The sequence below is a fragment of the Epinephelus fuscoguttatus genome, linkage group LG19 (genome assembly GCF_011397635.1).
Source record: "Epinephelus fuscoguttatus linkage group LG19, E.fuscoguttatus.final_Chr_v1".
NCBI lineage: Eukaryota > Metazoa > Chordata > Actinopteri > Perciformes > Serranidae > Epinephelus > Epinephelus fuscoguttatus.
Window position 1 is genome coordinate 8,393,734 of NC_064770.1, and position 21,253 is coordinate 8,414,986.

General features: G+C 39.4%; 1 protein-coding gene across 1 annotated transcript in view; it reads right to left on the bottom strand.

Annotated features, from left to right (window-relative positions):
* Positions 1 to 414: 414 nt before the first annotated feature.
* doc2a (double C2-like domains, alpha) overlaps positions 415 to 21,253 on the bottom strand; it is a 116,777-nt gene continuing 95,938 nt past the window's right edge. Inside the window, exons 8-11 of the mRNA XM_049561568.1 lie at positions 19,726 to 19,949; positions 12,289 to 12,370; positions 9,438 to 9,534; positions 415 to 6,934 (exon numbers count right to left, since the gene is read on the bottom strand). Coding sequence (XP_049417525.1) covers positions 6,798 to 6,934; positions 9,438 to 9,534; positions 12,289 to 12,370; positions 19,726 to 19,949 — 540 coding nt within the window. The 3' untranslated portion in view covers positions 415 to 6,797. The remainder of the gene's footprint in view (positions 6,935 to 9,437; positions 9,535 to 12,288; positions 12,371 to 19,725; positions 19,950 to 21,253) is intronic.

A 21,253-nucleotide genomic window follows, 5' to 3' on the forward strand; every position in this document is an offset into this window, starting at 1 on the left:
ACTGACAGGGGCCAATCTGCATTAGGACTGCTTTTATTTTCTTGCTTATTTCCTTAAAATTGACTTAATAGCTATACTTTAAGCACATTTTTGAACGCAGGACTTTTATTTGAGTATTTTCATAGTTTGCAATTGCAACTTTTAACACTGCCTCCTGATAGAAACTAGAAATGTAGTAATATAGTTTAAGCCATCTGTTGGTGTTAGAAGTGTGATAGTAAGTGAAAATTCTTCCCATCTTTTGTACATTTATTACACAGTCAGATGGCTGCAGAACAGTCACACTGTGTTCAGATGTTTGTGAAGCTGCAGTTGTAGTCCTCTTTCCTGGCTGTAGGGGGCAGTAGTGAACCGCTCACCCGAGGAGCACAACAGCATGGGAACAAACCAAAACTCGCCTCTCTGTCTGTGTTGCATTCCAAATTTATTGTTGCATCGTACATAAAACACCTGATATAAATGTAAGAACAACTGTAAAGCACAAGATCAGTGTAAACAACAGTTCAACGATATTGTATAGAAAGCCACATTCATACATTCAGTCGTGCATTAAAGAAGAACAATAACACTGTAAACCCAAGAATTAGAACATGAGCCGTACCTGAATGTTTCATCATGTCTCAACACTTTGAGTTAGAAAACAGGCAGGGGGAGTATAGAGATATAAAGAAGTATATCAACATATTGCATCATGCAACACCAAGGAAGAACCACTTGTATTGAAATATCATTATCATCATCATCATCATCATCATCATGGCAATAATAGGATGCAGTTTGTTTTTTCACAGTCTCATTGAGGAGTGCAATAGAAATATTGTTCTTGCATTACAGAGCAGAGAAATGACATGACAGAATTTAGATTATATAAGGGTTTGACCGATATGGGTATTTGAAACATGACGCCTGTACAGTCTTAGATGAAAGCTGCCAGTGGCTCATATTTTATGTGTCTTTCTGATGCTGTATAACATAAGATGATGCATAACAAAATGCACCAAGGGTAAGAAATGGTATACACTCTCCTGTTGGCACCACGCCCCCCTCATCCCCCCACCTTGATTTGAAGTGCTATTAACGTCGTGTGGATAAATATAAGCAGATTTAAAACAATGAAACATGTACAGTACAAATTTAGAGTTTGCACCTTATTTCTATTTATTTATTTATTTATTTATTTATTTATTTATTTTTCTTAGGTTCACATTTTAGAATGAGTCAGCTAGAAACATTAAGAAGTCGTTTCATGAAGCGAGCATTAGCTTAATTAGCAACAGCTGGTAAAGATGTCACTTAAGGTGATATTGTTGATCATTGGCTAGAAATTATGAGTTGCTTTTGTCTCCTTCTATCTGAAATCAACGAGCCATTCTTTCATATAATGTGAACTTTGATGGTGAATGTGCCACCGTTGTCATTATCTCTTATCCGTCAGAGTGGGAGGATTTCTCATGAAATTACAGAATGTTCTTGTTGTTTTGAAGCATTTGAATCAGTGGACATTAAACCACTTCACTGAAACGTACAATGGTGAGAGTCCCTCACCGTTAGCACCTTTGAAGACCCGTCATCTATTGAAACAGCCGAAACTCTGGAAGATTTCACTGCCTTTACAATACTTCATACAAAAAAAAAGGAAAAGAAATAACAACGAACAACAAAAAATAAACAATTGCATGGATAAATAAAATTACATATTGCTGTTGCTTTTCCAGACTGCTTTCCTGTCAGTGGTGCCAAAATCGACAGTCACCCATTGAAAACCCTGAACTTGCCAAATGGTCATAAAAATTGTCGTAGGTCTCCCTGTAATGTTCTGTAGCATGTTATTAGTGCTAAATGGAAAATAAACCACTCCATCCAAGGACATGTCCCTAGTCTTTTCATTTTAATAAGGTTAAAAACTAATGTTATATTGAAAATGATCTCCAGTAACACATTAACTTTAATTACATTTGGTTTTGTTGATCATCAGCTATCAGTCATTGTGTGTCAAGCTGAGACTCCTGAACCCAGGGCCCTCTCAATATATAGAGTGGTGCATGCTTGAGTCCTAAAATGCTGAAATGAGTTACCATTTTTGCACTTTTGGTTCCTTCATCTCAAAATCAGTATGTTTTTTTGTCATGGTTAGAAGCCCGAAATAAGGTCTGTTGTTTACACAAGCTTAAGAGTTTTTCATGCTTTGTTCTATGAAATAAAATACATCAGAAAATGAGTTTTGAGGCTTTTACATGTCTTCAAAACGACGGCTGCCAACAAGTTGCTACAGCTCCAGAACATCATCACACCAAACATGGCTTTCCAGCCTCATTGTGGTGGTGACGCTGAAGCCATGCGACTATGGTGTAGTTCATTTATAGCCTAGCATTAGCTTTTTACATCTGGTGGTTGTATTTGCTTTTCAAAAATCATAAAAGTGAAGATTATAGAGCTTAGATTGAGCCAAAAAAAAAAATCCAGCCCGACCCCACCCGAGCCTGTGCATGTTCTGGCCCTTTAACTGTAATTATGAGCCCGAGCCCAGTTTAAACCCTACATTTTTTTAAGGATACAAACGTGGACATTGAAGGCTGACTCTTATCTTTCTTTCCATGGCAAGCCTTCGACATGTGCCTCTTAAGTGTTGAGGTCCCCGTCTTTTTGCTGTCATATACCAGCCTCGTGCTACACTAGGTACACTTGACGAAGCCGACACATACGTTACCACCGCACCGTCAACAACTCACATGTGCGCAACCACTGGCACTGAAAACAACGTGTAGTCAAGAGTTAGCTAGGCCAGTACAGTCCAGTACTCTGTAACACTAAAAGATTCAGTGCCAGTTTGCAGCACTGGGAAGAGGGGTAGGCCGCTGTCTGCCAAAACCGACACACAACAACCTGCCATTCTCAAGTCTCCCCTCACATTAATAACTTCTCAGACCCCTTCTTAGCGACTTTACTTTCAAAAAGCGACTTGAGACAGACTAACAACTTTTTTAGACCATCAGGGAAAAAGTTTTAATTAATTTCCGGGCATGCTGCTCAGAGTAATCCAACCTGTTCTAATTTCTTCAAATTTGGCACAAACACCCACTTTGAGACAATGATGAACGGATAATTTTGTAAAGGTGATATCAGAAGAAGGCCGTGAGGGAAGGTCAAAGGTCACTGTGACCTCATGTGTGGCATTCTCATGAACGTGGCATCTCAAGAACACTTTGAGAGAATTTCTTCAAATTTGGCACTAACACCTACTTTGACACAAGGATGAACTGATTAAAATGTGGTGGTCAAAGGTCAAAGTCACTGTGACCTTGCATCCATCTCATTTCGTAAATGCGATATCTCAAAAAGGCCTTGGATTAAGGTTGAAGGTCAAAATTTGAGGTCACAAAACATAGCTGGCCATAGCTCAGGAATTCATACGCCAATTATGACAAAATTTTACATAAATGTCTGACAGTATAAAATGATGAATGATGACATTTTATATCCAAAAGGTCAGAGGTCAGCTTCCCTGTGACATGATAATGTTCCGCAGAAACACTTTTCCTGGCCATTATTCAATGTCAGTTTTCAGGAACAGAAGGGGAGACATTTTGTCAGATACTGAATTGGTGACACTAATCTTGGGTGTGAATCTTGAAACTGTGCTGATTGAATAGATCTTCTGTGCTGCCTGGGGGAAGATGTGTGTGAAGCATCCATGTTTTCACTGAAATGGATGTAAACTAACTGCAACTTTTCACAGAGGCAAACAACTACAACAACAACAGCAAGGCAGTAATTCTAGTTTATCCATGTTTCATGATGTTTATCTGTTTGCCACACTCTCTCAAGTTCAACTCTGCAAGGCTAAATTATGAAGTAAGTTGGTCCTAAAAAATGTAAAAAAAAATAAATAAATAAATAAATAAATTAAATAAAAAAAAAAAAAATCTAAAAAGTTCTATTTACGTGCAGAAGACTTGCTAACTAAATCTGGATCACTCACAGAGCTAAGGCAAACCAAACTCAGTGTTCCACCCTGTTATAGACCACCTGAAATGATAATCTGAGTGCCTGGGATTGGTGATCGATGTTTTTTTGTGACAGTTAAACACATCAATATTTTTATATAACACAAGCACATAAAAAAAACCACTTTTAATTTATCAAAACTTTTGAGGCCAAAATGTTGGTGGGTAATGAGTTGGCTATGGTACTAAGCTTTCCTGGTATGGGCGATTGCGGTTTTTCAGAAATAGACCCATGCAGGACTCTGACTCATGGGGTAGAGTGAAAAAGCATTAAGGCTCTAATCAGTAAGGCTTTATTTTCACTTTCGCTGGTGAGCATGTTTGCGAACAGTAGGTTACTGACAATCCTGTGTAGTATACCTTTAAAGAGCCTTCCATATATTCTGCTGATTAGCTCACTTTCAGGTTGGGGCTACAGTTTGTCAGCAAACTGTTGTGTTTCACTTGTTTCACTGTTGTGTTTCACTGTTGTGTTTCTGTCCGAATAAGATTAAGGTGATAGATGTCTGGCAAATGTTGAAAGATAAACCTAATAAGATTCAGTTGGGGATTCAAAAGGATTCAGATTTAGTAAGTGGATTCAATACTGTTTTTTTTTCCAATAAAATGCTACCATACCAGCACTGAAACACAATGTAAACAAACTCACTGTGGTAAGTGCAGCTTACTTGGCAAAGACAGTGTTTTGTTAGCAGTGGTATTGAAGATTAAGGACCACAGTTACAACTGATTAGCTCTCTAGCTAGCAAACATTAGCAGTGTGGTTTTCACAGATCTGATTGTTTGATAGTTTGTTAGCGAGCGGTGCAACACAAGACATGTTCATGCTTGTTACATTCTGGATACATGTAAATGTAGCACAACATGCCTCTGCAGTACTGTACTTCATTGTGATTGTACCGATAAAGCATATTTGAATTAAACTGATAAGAAGAGACACAAGCTAGAAAGCTCACGCCTCTGGTTGTGTCTCAGGCAGTTGCAGCTGTTAACTTACTGATTCATGCAAATACGCTACATTTAAAATGACATTATTTCATTGAGGACAGCTCCAGTTTGTGCTTCTCGTGTTTAATCATTACACTCAAGTCAAAGAGCTACGCATCCGACAGTCTGTAAGGTAAATATCCATCAATCTGTGCTGTTCCGAATCCTCAAATTCTCTTCCAACAATGGATGAAAAAATACATTTGCTGTATGATTACAATTATTTTTAATCTGTTTGTGACTTTTTTAAGTTTCAGGTAGCCAGAAATACCACACACCCTAGCTCTTTTTTTTGAATATAAAATATTAGGATGTTATTTGAATCCACATAGTACAAAAACAGCATTTGCAGCTACCGTGTCTGGAAATGTGTTAAAATGGTCATTATTGTGCAATGGATTTGAAATTTTCCATCCAGATTGTTAGGAGAGTCTTTAAAGATTCTCACACACACACACACACACACACACATATATATATATATATATATACATGCAATGAAGTGAACAAAAATTTAAATGCACCACTGTTCTTGCTCCCATTTTTCACAGGCTTAGACTTTCTTTATGCACTCAATAGATATATTTATCTCAAATTTTGGTTGAAAATTGTTTAAATCCATGTCAGTGAGCACTTCTCCTTTTCCAAGATAATCCATCCACCTTACAGGTGTGGCATATCAAGATGCTGATTAAACAGCATCATTACTCATGGGTGTGCCTTGGGATGGTCACAATAAAAGGTCCCTTTAAAAAGTTTTGAGTGAGTGTGCCATTGGTATGCCGACTGCAAGAGTGTCCACCAAAGTTGTTGCCTGTGAACTGAATGTTAATTTCACTATAATAAGCCATATCCAATATTGTTTCCAAGAATTTGGCAGCACATCCAACTGGCCTGACAACCACAGACCACGTGTAACCACATCAGCTCAGGACTGCCACATACAGCGTCTTCACCTATCGTCTGAGACCAGCCACTGGGACAGCTGGTTTGCACAACAGAAGAATTTCTGCCCAAACTGTCAGAAATCAGGTCCTGACCCTTGGAGGTACTGCCACATTTATGACAACAAATTTGCAACCAAAATTTGAGAGAATCATATCTATCTATCTTAAACCTGGGTTTATATATATATATATATGTGTGTGTGTGTGTGTGTGTGTGTGTGTGTGTGTGTGTGTGGTTTGGCCAGTAAAGCTGATTGTGATATTTTTTGAAATACACATACTGAGCTCTGTGACTCAAGTTTGAGAGTTACACATGAGAGGTATAAACTGGAACAATATGTAAAGAAGTTCTCTGTCATTGTAGACAGACTGAATGACAGGGAGTGACATCATGACACTAAAAATGTAAAATAGAAATTTCCCCCTTTGGGAAACTATTTTTTTAACAACAAATCTTTATGCTGGAGTAGAAAAACAACATGCAGTTTCATGTTTTCAAGTACAAGTCTGAGTCTACAGCCGTGGTTTAAACTTAATCTTCACGAGTTCCACCCCTCATCATTCGAGTGTATCGGTCTAACCCTGTTATATATGCATGTGGTCTGGTGTTAATGTCAGTTGACAGTGTTGATGGAGCTGCTTCTTCTGAATGACTCATTGATCAATAATGAAGGCACACCACCGTGCTGCTGCAGCCTCACCCTGTTCTCTCTCGTCATGGCGGCTATTATTATAATACACTTTTCCCCTCAATTGGTGCTGATTCCTGTGGTGAAGTTTCTCAAGTCCGTCCCGTAAAGAGGATCTCTGTGAACCATGTGATCCCTGACAGCAACCGTCTGCAGGATGCTCTGTGGATTTAGTCATGGCTGAGGGTTCGTGGCAGCTCGTTGGTCAGGATATGCCACCGCTCCACCCTCCTGCCCTTGTTCTTCAGGCAGTCCATCCAGTGCCGGAGGCCGTCACCCTGGGAGTGACAGCTCAGGCAGACGCCACCTAAACAAACAGTAAACAAACAACAGGAAGTGTCTGCAGTTAGTGTCAGTGTCGCATCAAAGCCTAAACTCCGGTGTCATTTCATTTCACATGTTCACTTTCCATCAGTTTCTAATCACATGACAGATGTAGTCCTCACAATCAGTGGTGGAAACTCCGTACATTTATTCAAGCCCTGTACTTAAGTACAGTTTTAAGGTAGTTGCACATTACTTGAGTATTTCCATTTTATAATACTTCACACCTTTACTCCTCATCTTGGTTTGTGTAACTCATACTAATGAAACCACATATTAGCATGAGATAAACTTCAGAATAAGGAGGACATGAGATTTAACCCATCGGAAGTACATTATGAATGATTTCATTTCGCACCTGAAAATCCAAACCAAGGTGTGCATTTTTTTTATATTGTATCCACCTTATTCCTGAGGGCACTACTATGGAAGTGATCATGTGCACAACTTCAAGTGAGATAGCGCAAGTAGCAGTAAGCTAGTTAGTCCCATAGACTGTCTGTGGTTAGTCCCAGTCGCCACTCTTAGTGGCTAACCGCCAACGCTGGTTCTTTTCTGAAGTAGTTTGCCTTCAGTTTAGCAAATACTGATTTATTTTTCAACAAATATTTATCTAATGTTAACTTTGCATTTTCTAAAAGGTCTATGCAGAGCTCTGGTACTTGTTGCACTATCTGTGTCTATAACAACTAACAACCAGAGGAACAATATATAAAGAAGCTAATTGTGTGTTGAACATGTAATAAGAACAAAAAGGGATTGTTCCTGTTGCCAAAGGAACCATTGATGTGAGAAATAAAACCATAAGAATTAGCGAAAAAGTATTCAATCAGAATTTGCAGAAGAGAATGATACCTAGACTGACAGGTCCATCACTCAACGTCAGTACATGATATCCCTGTCTTTCCCCGTCTGACATCATTCTCAAACTACATTAGAAAATTGCTCGTTATAAAATAAACTCAGCATCATACCTTGAAATATGTATTTAGTCTTTAGGGCTGAGAATGTTTTACTGATTTACCGTACTTCCTTTTTTTTAATAAATCACAAGCTAAAAAACATGCAATCTGCATGGTTAACGCAGACGAGCAGAGGATTAGCTGGGAAACATCACATTTATTCACTTTACATGCAGCTACAGTTAAAAGTGAATTATGTTAAATGTTTGCCAAATGTGTTAGTATCTCTTACTAAGTCATCATAAATCATACATCATCTTTAGAAGGAGAAGATGTTTACCTTAAGGTAGCTCAGGCCATGTTAAAGTTAACAATATTTTAACAGAGCAAGGCAAGCTAATTGCTAGTGTGCTGGGTTGAAAAGGAAATAGTGCTGTAGTACTGTAAACAAACTGTTACCACTGGAAATTGCCGGTGTCAACACAATGCTAGAAGATATCATGGGGAAGGAATAAGGTGGATACATTTGACATTTAATCTTTGTTTTACATTGCAATCGCAATGTGAGCGTACTAAAGAACTATACATGACATACCTATCAGCATTGATATTGACTGGTTTGTAGATGGGCACTCGTGTCCAATTTGGTTAATTTAGAGATAACGAGCAGTTTTTTCCCCATCGACCAATTGATTGGTTGAAGAGTAGGAAGAATTTCAGTCAACCAAGATTTTCTTCGTTTACACCAGTAGCAAACCAAACAATGGTTCAGTTTGATCCGGAACGAGACCACCTCTTTTTGTTTGACCAAGGTTTGTCTGTTTGGTATGAACTTTGGTCTGGAGGAAATTTCACACCTGTAATTTTGGTTGGGATCAAACTGAAAAGTCCCAAAGTCCAGACCAAACAAGGTAAATGTAAAGAGGGTCCCCAATGTCCAGTATAGACAGAAGAACAATTACAGCAAGCAAAAACCTTTTGATTGTCCATGTATGCACCTGATCGTTGACGGAAGACATTAAATATCCTTTAAAATCTTGAATGCAGATATGTTTGATACTCTGATTGTTTTCATGGTAAAACTCCAGTGGGTGTACACTTTAAAAATACCTTTTCTTCAGGACAAACAGCAGGAAACCAAACACAAGCTGCAGGTCTAATTAAGATGTTGGGGTGAATTATGGCAGCCAAGAGCACTTTTTGTGTCTGTTTTAACAAGAATATCAACATAATAACAGAAACTGTGTAATTATTAAAAAAAAGAGGAAAAAGGGAGCCTGATCAGGAATACAGCTGATAAGATTACAAACATACACAAGCTTTGACAGAACAGCTCTGCTGACACTAATTAGCAGCATGTGTTAGATTCATTAATGTTTACAGCTGAACCAGGCGATGATCTTCTGTTTATTTTGTGGTTATGCACTCCATTCATCCATGAAACCTATTCTTGAGACTTCAACAGAGAGACCACAGGCTTCAGAGAGGTCTTTCTGGACCACTGGGTTTCCTCAGCATGATTTTATGTTCAAAGTAAAACTCAGTGAGAGGGTCAGCAATCACAATGAACCATCAGTGTCTCACCTATAAAGTCATTGGAGCGTCCCAGGTCATAGTCCCACACCGTCACTTCCAGCGTCTTGTTGGTGAGCTCCGACAGGGAGATCTCATAGAAAAACTCCTGCAGTGATCAAACACATGCAGGGATTCAGATTTAAAACACAATACAGGTCTGTGAGGACTGGCGTTAGAAATAAAGAAATAACCTGCATCATGCTGTGTTGCCTCCATTTTAGCTGGAGGATATTTAAGTAGAAGTTTGGTGATATTCTATATTTTTTTCTTATTGTCAACATTTTCACTTTCAAAACAGCACTGAATGTATCTTTTGCCAAGTGTTGTGTGTTTCAAAGCCTGATATATCTTCTTCCTTTGTGTCATAGATCTTCATTGTTGAAAAATATCAGTGAGCCTCACTGCTGCACTGAGTGACATGTTCCTTTATTACCATAAACACATACACTGTAGTTTTGTGTGTGTGTGCATATGTGTGTGTATGTGTGTGTGTGTGTGTGTGTGTGTGTGTGTGTGTGTTTGTTTGTTTGTTTGTTTTGTTTTGACTCAATTCCATACATGAGTACATTGAAAACAAAGATCTTTTGCAGCAGATTTCTGATGGACAATATCCACTTAGTCACAGAATGTAATACAGCTCATATGGACACCATGCACGGATCGCATGTCTTTCAACAAAATATTTCACAAACCTGGCTACACACCTGGCAGGTCAACCTCCTCACTTATTTGTCACTATGCATTATCGGTCAGGTTTTGATCTCTGTACTGCTCCATGTGCATATTCCACAAGACTGGATGGCAAAAAACACTCAAAATTAACTTTCCTCCCATGTCCATGGTGGCCTTTCTATCCATCCATAAAGAAATGCATTTCCTGATATTGAACACTAAGGAGCATACTCTTTATACTAAACATATGGACCCAAAACAAAAATGAATGCAAATGAGGCATGACTGAGATAGAAATCATGCTTTTAATAGATTTTACTCTCTTCTAACGGCGGAGAAATGACTTTGCGCTCATTTTATGTTCAACAATAAAGTGACACATTTTGGGGAGGAAGGCTTGATTTCAACATGATGTGAGGTTTTTTTTAATCAACATTAAAACTAAACCATTTTATATTTCTATAATGCTGCCATTCACTGAAAGGACTGAATCACATTAGCCTCTGCTTTCCTTAGTTAACTCCTTACCTGTAGACCCCATCGCCTAATTAAAGAATAATACTGCCAAAAGGTGAGCAGACAGACTGAAAGTTTTGACAAGAAGTACTTGGAGTCCTTACCCTTAGAAAACTGTAAAACTGTGCTCATTATTGTTAACTTAAGTTATGGGTGATGGTAATTAATGTTCGCTTATACAGACCACAGATAGATAACTTCATTAATTGCCAGTTAAGTTGCCTATGCACAGTGACAAATAAAGGAGACACAAGTCAGACAGGTCACAGGAGAGAACATAAAAGACAATATAAGTATAATTAACACACATATTCCAAGGGGACATGTGTACTTCCTAGCCACTAAATTTAGAAACAACATGTTCTCACTCCCAACTTGTCAAATACAGCAGCTTATTCAGTGGCCCTTACACTTCAAACTATGAGGCTCTAACGCCCGGGCTACACTGCCTGCATGAGCAACCTGGCTTAACTGTTGCGTCTCACAAGTGTGTGGTGTTCACACAGACAGCATTGCTGCTGAAGAGCTGTCCTCTAATATGATTTCTATATTTCCACAGTTAAAAGTCAGCACTCCACCAATTTCTGGAACCGTGCCAGCCACAACATTGTCAACAACATGATCTTGAAAATATCTCACAATAAAAAATCTTTTAGCAAATTCAGGAAGTCTGTCCACAGAAATGTTGTCAGAGGGCTTTTAGTTGAACCAGAAACAGATAGTGTGGAGTTTAAAATAATTATTTATATTTTTCCCTGTCTGTGACAGATAGAGACAGTGAAACTGTAGTGAAGGTGGTATGACATCAATATGAATATAAAAAGATAATTTTTATTGCCTAATTTTGCTGAAAACCACATGTGTCACATAGAAAAAAGTAGGCAAGACTCCCATTCTCTCGATGTTCCACAGCTGAACATTAGCTAAGTCGTACCTGAGTGGTGCTGCTCACATGGACAGTGTGGCTGCTATAATCTGTTATCACAGGCACCAAAAAAAACCAAAACAAAACATGTCTTTCAAAATAAACTTTCATGTCAGCAGGACATGTAACAGGACTAAACTTCAGGTTTAGACAACAAAACTTGTTATTTATAGGGTTAGAAATATCTATATAACTTTTTAAATTGATATTTATATAACTATTTGTTATGTAACAACCTAAGTTAACCAGTATGTGACATGACACATATGTCATGCGACCTTAACTACTAATTAAAAAACAACCCTCAACATTGACATTTGGTTTCAGATGCGAAACCAACAGCAGTCTGCTGGGTGAAAGTTCATTCATCCTTATCCATCTCTATTCTCTATTCCATATCTATTTTTATAAACCAGCAGTGGTAATAGTAAACACCAGTGAGTGCTGTCTGATTTTTGAGGTGACAACAATCAGATTTAGTGCAGGAAATCCAAAGTACATAATGACTCTTTAGAAAATTCTGGTTATGATTTATGTGGGAGAAACACTGGAGACGTTTCCTCTGAATGGAAGACAGGTTTTCAGAAACATAAGATGAAGCATTGCAGAGGTTTTTCATGCAGAAGGACAGAGAGAGTGAGCTCACTGACATGGTCTCAGTGGAGCAGTGGGGCATGTGTGGAGCTGATGTGGAGCTCGGGGGTTGGTCGGTGTTGGGGGTGGGGGGCCACCTGTGGGAGTTCTTACCTCATTGAATTCAGGGTTGAGGGTCTTTTTCATCACTGCTGTTTTGTGCTTTGATTTCTTCTGTAAGTCAGGCTTCAGGTATCTGACAACAGGAAGAGAGAAGAGGAACAAGCACGTTAGTTTGCTCTAATTTTGACATAAGTAGAAACGATTGACAGTTCCAAGCCTTTCCAACCTCTGTGATGCTATGTGTGGTCATAAATGTGCTCCAACCACACCCAACATCGATGTCATAGTGTCCTTGAGTACACCTGTACAACAAGCTCTCAAGATTTTCCGGGGCAGCTCAGTAACATCTTAAAGTCTTCAGGGTTTTGGTCAGTCATTGAATTTCGGAAAAATCATGAGGAACATTTTTGTAGGCTGACACTTTTAAATGTTACAGTACAATGGTCATATAAAAACAATCTTTATGTTTCTTTCGCTAATTTGATGTTTTTTTTAACCATATATTTCCTCACAGTTTTAAATATTTTTGTGTAATATTAAATTTTTTTCTTTCTCTTTTTCTCTATTTTGTCATATTTTATATATTTGTATTTTCAGTCTTTCTATTTTTCTCTTATTTGATTTGTGCTTTCTATTTCTATATATTTTTTTAAATATTTTATCATATCTATTTTTTTCTCTCTTTTTTATGAATATATACAGTACAGGCCAAAAGTTTGGACACACCTTCTCATTCAATGCGTTTTCTTTATTTTCATGACTATTTACATTGTAGATTCTCACTGAAGGCATCAAAACTATGAATGAACACATGTGGAGTTATGTACTTAACAAAAAAAGGTGAAATAACTGAAAACATGTTTTATATTCTAGTTTCTTCAAAATAGCCACCCTTTGCTCTGATTACTGCTTTGCACACTCTTGGCATTCTCTCCATGAGCTTCAAGAGGTAGTCACCTGAAATGGTTTTCCAACAGTCTTGAAGGAGTTCCCAGAGGTGTTTAGCACTTGTTGGCCCCTTTGCCTTCACTCTGCGGTCCAGCTCACCCCAAACCATCTGGATTGGGTTCAGGTCCGGTGACTGTGGAGGCCAGGTCATCTGCCGCAGCACTCCATCACTCTCCTTCTTGGTCAAATAGCCCTTACACAGCCTGGAGGTGTGTTTGGGGTCATTGTCCTGTTGAAAAATAAATGATCGTCCAACTAAGCATAAACCGGATGGGATGGCATGTCGCTGCAGGATGCTGTGGTAGCCATGCTGGTTCAGTGTGCCTTCAATTTTGAATAAATCCCCAACAGTGTCACCAGCAAAACACCCCACACCATCACACCTCCTCCTCCATGCTTCACAGTGGGAACCAGGCATGTGGAATCCATCCGTTCACCTTTTCTGCGTCTCACAAAGACACGGTTGGAACCAAAGATCTCAAATTTGGACTCATCAGACCAAAGCACAGATTTCCACTGGTCTAATGTCCATTCCTTGTGTTTCTTGGCCCAAACAAATCTCTTCTGCTTGTTGCCTCTCCTTAGCAGTGGTTTCCTAGCAGCTATTTGACCATGAAGGCCTGATTAGCGCAGTCTCCTCTTAACAGTTGTTCTAGAGATGGGTCTGCTGCTAGAACTCTGTGTGGCATTCATCTGGTCTCTGATCTGAGCTGCTGTTAACTTGTGATTTCTGAGGCTGGTGACTCGGATGAACTTATCCTCAGAAGCAGAGGTGACTCTTGGTCTTCCTTTCCTGGGTCGGTCCTCATGTGTGCCAGTTTCGTTGTAGCGCTTGATGGTTTTTGCGACTCCACTTGGGGACACATTTAAAGTTTTTGCAATTTTCCGGACTGACTGACCTTCATTTCTTAAAGTAATGATGGCCACTCGTTTTTCTTTAGTTAGCTGATTGGTTCTTGCCATAATATGAATTTTAACAGTTGTCCAATAGGGCTGTCGGCTGTGTATTAACCTGACTTCTGCACAACACAACTGATGGTCCCAACCCCATTGATAAAGCAAGAAATTCCACTAATTAACCCTGATAAGGCACACCTGTGAAGTGGAAACCATTTCAGGTGACTACCTCTTGAAGCTCATGGAGAGAATGCCAAGAGTGTGCAAAGCAGTAATCAGAGCAAAGGGTGGCTATTTTGAAGAAACTAGAATATAAAACATGTTTTCAGTTATTTCACCTTTTTTTGTTAAGTACATAACTCCACATGTGTTCATTCATAGTTTTGATGCCTTCAGTGAGAATCTACAATGTAAATAGTCATGAAAATAAAGAAAACGCATTGAATGAGAAGGTGTGTCCAAACTTTTGGCCTGTACTGTATACATTTGTTTTATTATACTTGTCTTGTGCATGATTTATGTGGCAACAAAGCATTTCACTGCACACTGTACTGTGTATGAGTGTGTGACAAATAAATCTTTCAGTTTTTGAATATGTGATCAGAGATTAACCCCTATCACATTTGAGCAGTGACTTTAAGATACTTTACTTTTATAAAAAGCTTAATATTTGCATCATGTATCGCTGTGAGTTTAATTAGAAAGCCATTAATTAGAGGAAACACAACAATGTTGAATTACATGACTGGAAATGAGGCAGCCCCTAAATTTGGTGGCCAATTTTTAATAACCCCAATGTAAACTAATGTAAAAACCAAAAAATAGCCTGCAGAAATTTCTTTTAGTGCAACCAAGCACAGCCTTCCTTAACTGAGACACTTCAATACAAGAAAAGACACTAATCGAATGAAAATATCTTTGTAAACATACGTTACATATTCCGCAGTCTCTCAGTTCACAGTCTTTCATTTCTCTACTATGTTATTACCATCTATAGCTGTTAGTGGCCTAATAGAAAAAAAGTCACAGTAAAAGATACAGGATTGATTTTAAAATTGATAAAAAAAAACAAACAAAAACTGTTGCTCAGCAAATACAGTCAAATTGTTTATTTAAACCAGCATGGATATTATTTGTTTAAAAATTAGGCTTCAGATAACATATCAATTATGACTCATTCATCTGATCTAGCTCCAACAGACACATCAGAAAGCGTTATGGCACTCGAGGATTACGGCACCAGGCATACTGACACAATTCCACTTTATCCTGTTAAAACAACACTCACAACTTTTTTAATAGTTTATGAAAAACCCTTTTGATTCTTTTGATTTAAGGACCCTACTAATAATAACTTACAGGGTAATTGAGGAATGGACACATAATTTGAGGGCGCCATCAACCGGGTTTTATACTTTACATCAGAAGAACTTCTTTAAAAAAAATTAACTGTTTGGTAACCAGACCAGGCATCTAATTGAGACAGACGTTTATTTTTCAAAATATGTAGCCACACCAGGCTCGTAAACGGGACTGGGTGTTTATTTGGCATTAAGCTTTTGATTAAAGTTTTACGGTACTCTGAACATTACATTCAAACTGCTCATTTAAAGCATCACTTACCTCTCTGGAAATTTTACACTTTTCTTTGTATAGGTTAAAATGCTATTAGTAAGCTGATGGCACACTAAAATGTAAGTGAATTCCACCAGAAATAAATACTCATAATTATACCATTCTCTTATGGTTCTAAGAAAACTCCGACCAATCACTGCATTGCTGAGCGTCCTGTCTGTCTTCCCCACGTGGAGGTCTCCCACGACCGACATAACCACTCGCGTAACATCGCCTGGAGCTGTCCCGAGTTAGGGAGACGCTGGCAGCGCTGCAACAGGATGCGGAAGCGGGGGGAAGTGCGAAGGGGTTAGCTCTAGGCTAAGAGCTAATCCCATCAAAACAGCTGTTCTCAGCGGCCTTCTGGCGAATGTCTGCTCGTTGGACACGAAAATGGATTACATCCGACTGTGGAGATCCACTCACCAAGGAGTGTTCACTGAGACATGGATGAACAGTAACATATCAGACTTTGGATCTTTTCTTTCATGTTGCACAAATTGTTTTTATGTGTTTTGTTTCTTTTTGCTTGGGGTATGCGAAATGTCATTTTGTTTTTGTGCTGCGCATAAAAATGATAAATGAAGAAGTTCAGTTCAGTTCATAACGTTATGACAACACAGCATCCAGTTGCTAATGGCTAACGTTAGTGTTTACGTTATATTATAAAACTGTGCAGGACAGGTAACGTTATGTTTAGTTTGCTTCTAATACATATATAACACAGAACGTTATATGACAATACAGCATCCAGTTGCTAATGGCTAACATTAGCATTTACGTTATATTATAAAACTGTACAGGACAGGTAATAGTATGTTTAGTTTGCTTCTAATACACATATAACATAGAACGTTATATGACAACACAGCATCCAGTTGCTAATGGCTAACGTTAGCCTACTGTAGCGTAGCCTCTGAAACATTTACGCTATCTTCCTTGTGCGTTTCCACTTACTTGTAGCGTTAATGCTACTATCTCACGTTAGCACTGTAACCTTATTCTCCCCTTTGGAGGGAGGTGGGAGTTGTGGATGTTCAAATTTTTTGTAAGTGCTGTGTGAAAAGCAAGAAAGGTAAGAGTCACTTTAAAATACTTCAGCAACATTACATCTATTTACTGTAAATGTGTTTGTGTGTTTACAGTAAAAGCTCACTGTTAAAAGCTTCATGTTCCTCTAAACAGAAACATTCAGTCCTGCTCTGTTTAGCTTTGTTTGCTGTTAGCTCTATCAGCTCGATTTGCTGTTAGCTTCATCAGCCAACTCTTCGCAGAGCTTTGCTGCTCACAAGTAATTGCTAACTAGCACTCTTCCCAGTGATAGGAGCACCAAGATTCAGAGGCTTGGTTCAGTTTGTCACTTGCTAAGCCATAGTTATACATACACACATTTTCTATCATCACTGGGACAACGGGATGCTATTAGTCTTGAGCCCTGGCTAATCGGCTATGAGTATTGTTTACTGTTTTACTAACTAAAAGGAGCAAAGGAATCAGGATGTTTGTAAAACAACTATTTAATCTTTATTTAGACAGGGTAATCTTATTTAGAGGTGCAGTCTCATTCTCAGAAGAGACTTGGGCCCTGGGCCATCGCACTATGGTTAATGTCAAACCCTAATTTTGTATTTGTAAATTTTGTTAATGTATTTCGAGCTTTACAAGACACTAAATAAAAGTCAGATTAATGTCACACTTTCAGCTTTCAATGCAGGTTTAAAATGTATTGTTAAAAAACTGCAAAATGGATATAAAGATAATAATAAAGTCAGACTGATCAGAGAGGAGCAGGTGGGACACACTGACTGGACCTTCAGAGGGAATATTGACCGGTTTTAATTAAAGCAAAGTATTGGCTGAAGCTGAGCCATGACACAGCATGCTGATACCCCGGACGCTGCAGTGATTTCTTAAACTGATGAATCTCTTTGAGTTCACTCAACCCCTTAGCTGTCAGTTGCCTCCTTGTTCTGGCTCTGACTCAGTTTGTATTCAGACGGTGTGCGACAGAAAAAAAAAAAAAACTCTCCTCCTCTTCAAAGCCAGCATCCCTCGAGAGAAACGAAAGCAAAGAGAAGCCTTTAAATCCGCAACTCTGTCTTCCAGTGTTTCCTCCTGACAGGGCTACTCCTTTGTTTCCTTTTTCTCACTGATTATCCTTCCTGCTGCAGAACACATGTCACTTCTTTAACAACAGCTGCATCACTGATAAGCAAAGTTAATAAGATGGAACTCCAGCTATTATTTGTCTCATTAGTGCTGAAGTCCAGTGGTGGAATGTTACCTAGTACATTTACTTAAGCTGTTACTTAAGTACTGATATTTCATGTGATGTTTTGATATCAGTTAAATTGCCCAACACTTTGTACAAGTACAGCTGAAACAATTGGTCTATTAGTTGAGGCCCTCTGGAAGTGTGCCAGGCTTTGAAGACAATTTTTGTAGTGGCCAAATGGTGGAATTACACACTCCAATTCCATCATGTGATGCCATGGGGCCCAAAAAGACCATTTCCCATAGACTTACACTGGGAAAGAAACATCTGTAAATCTGTGGATATATATTTTTTTTTTCAGAACCGCCATGAAATGTCTTATTTTACTATCATTTTAGATTAAGAAATTCTAGAAGAGCTGCACAACTAAATCATTTTATCCCCATTCAAGTTAGCTGTGCACTAAACCCAAAGTTAGCTGTTGTGCTGACGAAAGTCTCTGGTGCGTCTGCTCTATGGGCAGAATGATATGAATCCAGAACAGGGTCCTGCCTCCAATGCTGTATCCAGTTCTCTTTATACATCTATGGTTCAAATAGATTTCCATCACATGTCATGCTTCAGGCTAATCACAACCATTTATCCAATATGGGGCGGGTTTACAATGACTGACAAACTGCAGAGCCTTTGCGAATGTGTGATGATGTCATTTTTGGCTTGCACACCCTTGAGCTGGGGACACCACTCACTTCACTTCACGCAGCTGCCCGATAAACCCTCTGCTTCTTCCCATTTTAACCTGAATAACAAACCAGGGCTCGGTGCTCCGGTTGGATCCAAATGGAGAGCCAGGGATAGCTCAGAGACTAGTGGAGGCTAACTGGCTGTGCTTCCTTCCGGTAATGCTGTGGCTAACGCTCCGCTAGCCGCTCACAGGTAGCTCCGGCCGTTATTCAGGTTAAAGTGGGAAGAAGCAGCAGATCTGTCGGGCAGCTGAGTGAAGTGGAGCCTGCGGAGGAAGCACTGGTTAGCCCTGGTTTCACTACAGGCAGATTCACTCGCTACAGGGGCGAGGGAATAAAACCTGAACAGCCAGTCAGAGTGATCTCTCTCACCGACAAGCTCCGCCGCCGGTTCAACATGCTCAATCGGCCGATAAGCTGCCGACGCAGTTGACAGATGCTCACCAACGGCCCGACTTTGTTCGATGGCCGACCGTCAGCTTGGTGGGTCAGGGACTTAACTCACATTTAAGAACTGGTCTGGCTATTTATGTATTTGGACAGTTTAATGTGGTCTTTCAATTTGAGGCAGTACTACCACCCTCTGTGTTATAACCTGTGATGGAAAATTCTGGTATTTGGTATTGCTATGATGTATGATGTGTGTTGCTCATTTAACCCCTACTGTGACAGCAGTGAGAGACACCAAGGTCACGAGCCAGGGAGGCTCAGACACCAAGATTATGAGCCAGGGAGGACAACAAGTGTCCTTGTTAGTCTGAAGATGTGTTGTGTTTTAGGAATGTCAAGGCGCCACATATTTTGACTGTTGATGTGCATGTGTTATGGGAACTATAAAGATAGCAGGGCGAGAAGACTTGCTAGGCACTTGCTCACTGACTGACTGTTCATGCGGTTGTATGTGTGAGTGTCTCCATTCATGAATGCTTATTAAAACTCAAGAAAGACAGCCGACGTGTGAAGACTTTTTCTTTAAACTGTTCATTAAATAGTAGTTTTGCCACCACAAACCCTAGCATGTAACCCCAGTGACCTGACAATAGCTGTAAAAAAAGAAGCCAGAATTCTTACATTTTGACGTAGGGGTCGGAGAACCCGTTTACATCCATGGCTGCCAGGTGGGCACAGCGCTTCACGCCGACACAGAGACCTCCGCTGCGACGTCTTTCACCTCCTTCTCCTCCTCCTCCTCCTTCAACAAAGTCTTTATCCTGCGAACTGAGTGGAGGCAGAAACTGCAGGGAGAGAAGAAGACGACCTCTCTCCTCCAGGCTGTGCAGCTGCTCGTTTTCCCACTGTGGACAATGTCAGAGTAAACAGACCAGCTTAGTCAGACTAAATTGGTTTGATTAGTTTGGTTAAATTACTTCAGTCAGGTAAGCTTTGTCAGGTTTCTATGTGGAAATAGTTTAGACTGATTATTTTATTTATTTAGTAATATTAGTTAAATCAGGGTAGTTAGGTTGTAGACTCACAAGTCAGTCTTTAGATGCTTTGCTTAACTAAAGACTGATGTCTTTCTCCCTGATTTTGTGTTTAGATGGGCGGATACAATTTCAGAGTTTAAAAAACTCCCTACATTGCAGAACCAATAGTAAATCCGCAGGGCGGTCCTTAGGTGGCTCGCTGAACTCTTGTGCTTGTAAACATAGTCCAACTAGCAGTGTTGCTAACTTAGCAACTTTGTCGCTATATTTAGCGACTTTTCAGACCCCTCTAGTGACTCTTTTTCAAAAAAGTGACTAGCGACAAATCTAGCGACTTTTTCTGATGTTACTGAAGACTTCTGGAGACTGTTGTGAGAGCACGTATCATTCTTATTCTTCTCAACGAGCAGCGGATGCTGCCGTGGGCTCCTCTCTCGCCCCAAAGCACTCACAGACGGCCCAGTCCTCCCTCCCAGCAGCAGTCAGAGCAGGAGATGCTAACCCCTCCACATCCAGACTGCAAGTGAATCGCGCATGCTCGGAACCGCCGCTGGCTGATCCCAACCTGGTTTACAGTCAGGGCGGGATGTAAATGTAAAATTTTCTTTGTTTAATATAAATCACTGAAAGAAGGTTCATTTGTAGCTCTAAACATATTTAGGGTGTTTTTTTTTTGTGGCGACACATTCTCGCCAACTAAAAGAAACAGACATAATCTTTTACAAGGCCATGACTCATCCGTCCGGGTAGAAAACCAGCTTAGCTTTTAGCTATATATATATATATATATATCACATTTTTCACATCACTGTATCACCGTTTAGACTAATCCGATGTTTGTAAAGTCTATAAACACAATGATTGAACAAACATTACTATTTCTGTGTGTACGTTTAACTGGGCTAACCGTTAGCTGTTAGCCCTGTTAGCTGTTAGCGGTGTCTGTAATAGGTAATAACTCATTAAATGGTCCGTGAAAAAAATATCTTTTCCAGCGGATATCTTAGTTACAACATGATTGAGCTAGCAAAGCAGTTTTGTGTTGCTATGTGTGGTATATATTCAGTTTTGGGAAATCACCATGTCTAGAAAGCATCAGTGGCTGCAGGTGACAAGGACAGCTGACACTAGCAGCAAAGCTAATAACAGGACGTCATCTGTTAAAAGCCTCC